The 2,056-nt window shown below is 53.2% G+C and overlaps 1 protein-coding gene across 1 annotated transcript in view; it reads right to left on the minus strand.

Moving 5' to 3' along the window:
- RUSC1 (RUN and SH3 domain containing 1) overlaps positions 1–2,056 on the minus strand; it is a 15,016-nt gene that overhangs the window by 6,253 nt on the left and 6,707 nt on the right. The window contains exon 3 of the mRNA XM_018565226.1: positions 1,550–1,858. Within this exon, the coding sequence (XP_018420728.1) occupies positions 1,550–1,858 (309 nt within the window). The remainder of the gene's footprint in view (positions 1–1,549; positions 1,859–2,056) is intronic.

Consider the following 2,056-nt stretch of genomic DNA (forward strand, 5'->3'; position numbering starts at 1 on the left):
GGAGGGGTGCCATGTGCAGGTATAGGTGATATAACATTGTTATATAGAGGTATGGAGGCCTAATATTGGGGATGGGTGTTATAGCCAGAGGTATGGTGGGTGGTATATAGAGATATATAATGGGGGAGGGTTGTTATACAAAGGTATGAGGAGTATAATATGGGGGAGGGGAGTAATACACAGGTATGAGGAGTATAATATGGGGGAGGGGAGTAATACACAGGTATGAGGAGTATAATATGGGGGAGGGGTGTTATACACAGGTAAGGGGAGTATAATATGGGGGAGGGGCGTAATACACAGGTAAGGGGAGTATAATATGGGGGAGGGGTGTTATACACAGGTAAGGGGAGTATAATATGGGGGAGGGGTGTTATAGACAGGTAATGATGGCATGATATGGGGGAGGAGTACTATAAAGAGGATGTGTGGGGTTATTTTAATAAATAGAGGTATGGGGGGCGGAGAGGGAGAGTCACGTGATATGGGCGGGTCCCGGGGGTCTCCCTCACTTACCCCTCTATATTATTCTCGTTCCCTCACTTCCAGGCGATGATTGGCTATCTAATCACGTGGTTCCCCGTGTTTAGGTCACTTCCCTTCGCTCCTTTCCGTGGAGTGGGAGGGGCGCCTATCGACGCCATCTCCTATCCTGCCCTGAGCCCCGCCCACATACCTATCTCTTGTTTGTGTGGCCGGCTGCCATGGAAACAGTGTAACAAGGCCCCGACCTGTTGTGTGCTTAACCCCTTCTTGGCTCTGTGCGGCCTAATCACTGCGGGAGATTCAGCGCCACAAACCCATTAACCCCTTCATCACCAGTGTAGTCTGCCACCCTAAGAAAACATGTGCATAGCATATCCCATAATACTCCTATTCCACTGCCTCTGCCCCCCGCCCTGCGTAACTGCACCCCCTCTTTCCCCTCACTGGTTACCTGCACCCCCACTTACCCTGCCCCCCTTCCTGGGTGCTGCGATACATTCAGGTTAATAGGAATATTTTCCAGGCAGCAGGAGGATTTCCTCTCCACATGTTCAACAGGTTTTTTGGCTTTACTGAAATTGCCTCATTGTTTACTGAGCTGTGTAGCTGTAGCTCAGATTACAGGCACAGCTGAATGAGTCAGACCAGTGACTCCACCCTGCTCCATACAGACATCCAATCAGAGATAGACAGTCTAAAGGTAAGGCTCTCCTGATCCCCAGAGACATGTCATGGTGATCCTCTGTATTAGAATATGTGTAAACATTTTTATGAATAGCAAAATAAAACAATGTAATGTTCTTCATTGTATCATCTGAATATAGAATGGGGCAGGGGGGGAGGATGGGACGAATAGTTGGTGGGGAGAACAGTGGACGGGTGGGAGAAGATGGGGGTCAGTAAGGAAATATGGGGGGTATTGAAGCAGTGGAGGGTTGGAAAAAAAGGGGGGGGTAAACAGGGGAGGGGGGGGGGGGGGGGGGGTCATGTGACTCTACTGAAGTCGGGCCAACGATGACATTTACGACCAACACTCTGTGATTGAACGTAGAAGAGGCATAACCTGTGTCTGGCGAGTCGGCAGTGGGGGCCCGCGATGGCCTCGTCTCTCGGCTCCTTATCCTAGGGAAGAGAGGGGACAGAAGGATGGCCACATCTGGGGACTCCAGTAGGGGGAGCAGCGCTCGCTGTGGGGGAGAAGAGGCCCCTACAGGGGACAGACGGGCAGGAAGTCTGGGACACCAGGGCTGCGGGGACAGGGCAAAGCAACGGGGAACCTCCAGGGCGGAGCCAAGTGGTAGTAGAGCAGGGGGCGGAGTCAGATTAGTTGAGAGCCGGAGGAAGAGCCTAGAAGGTTGTGGAGCACCAAACACTGGAGGTAAATGTGTCAAACAGGTCAGCACCAGGCACGCAGGGTGACAGAGGGTGGAGTCATGCCAAGGAGAGGTACATGCATGCAGAGAATGAGGAAGAGAAAGAGGTGGCCAGGAGGTCAGGGTCAAGGAAGCAAGGAAGCGCAGGGGGGGGGGGGGGGGGGGGGGGGGGGGGGGGGGCGGCCCCACCCCCCCCC

The sequence above is a fragment of the Nanorana parkeri genome, unplaced genomic scaffold (genome assembly GCF_000935625.1).
Source record: "Nanorana parkeri isolate BGI_ZX_2015 unplaced genomic scaffold, ASM93562v1 scaffold823, whole genome shotgun sequence".
Taxonomy (NCBI): domain Eukaryota; kingdom Metazoa; phylum Chordata; class Amphibia; order Anura; family Dicroglossidae; genus Nanorana; species Nanorana parkeri.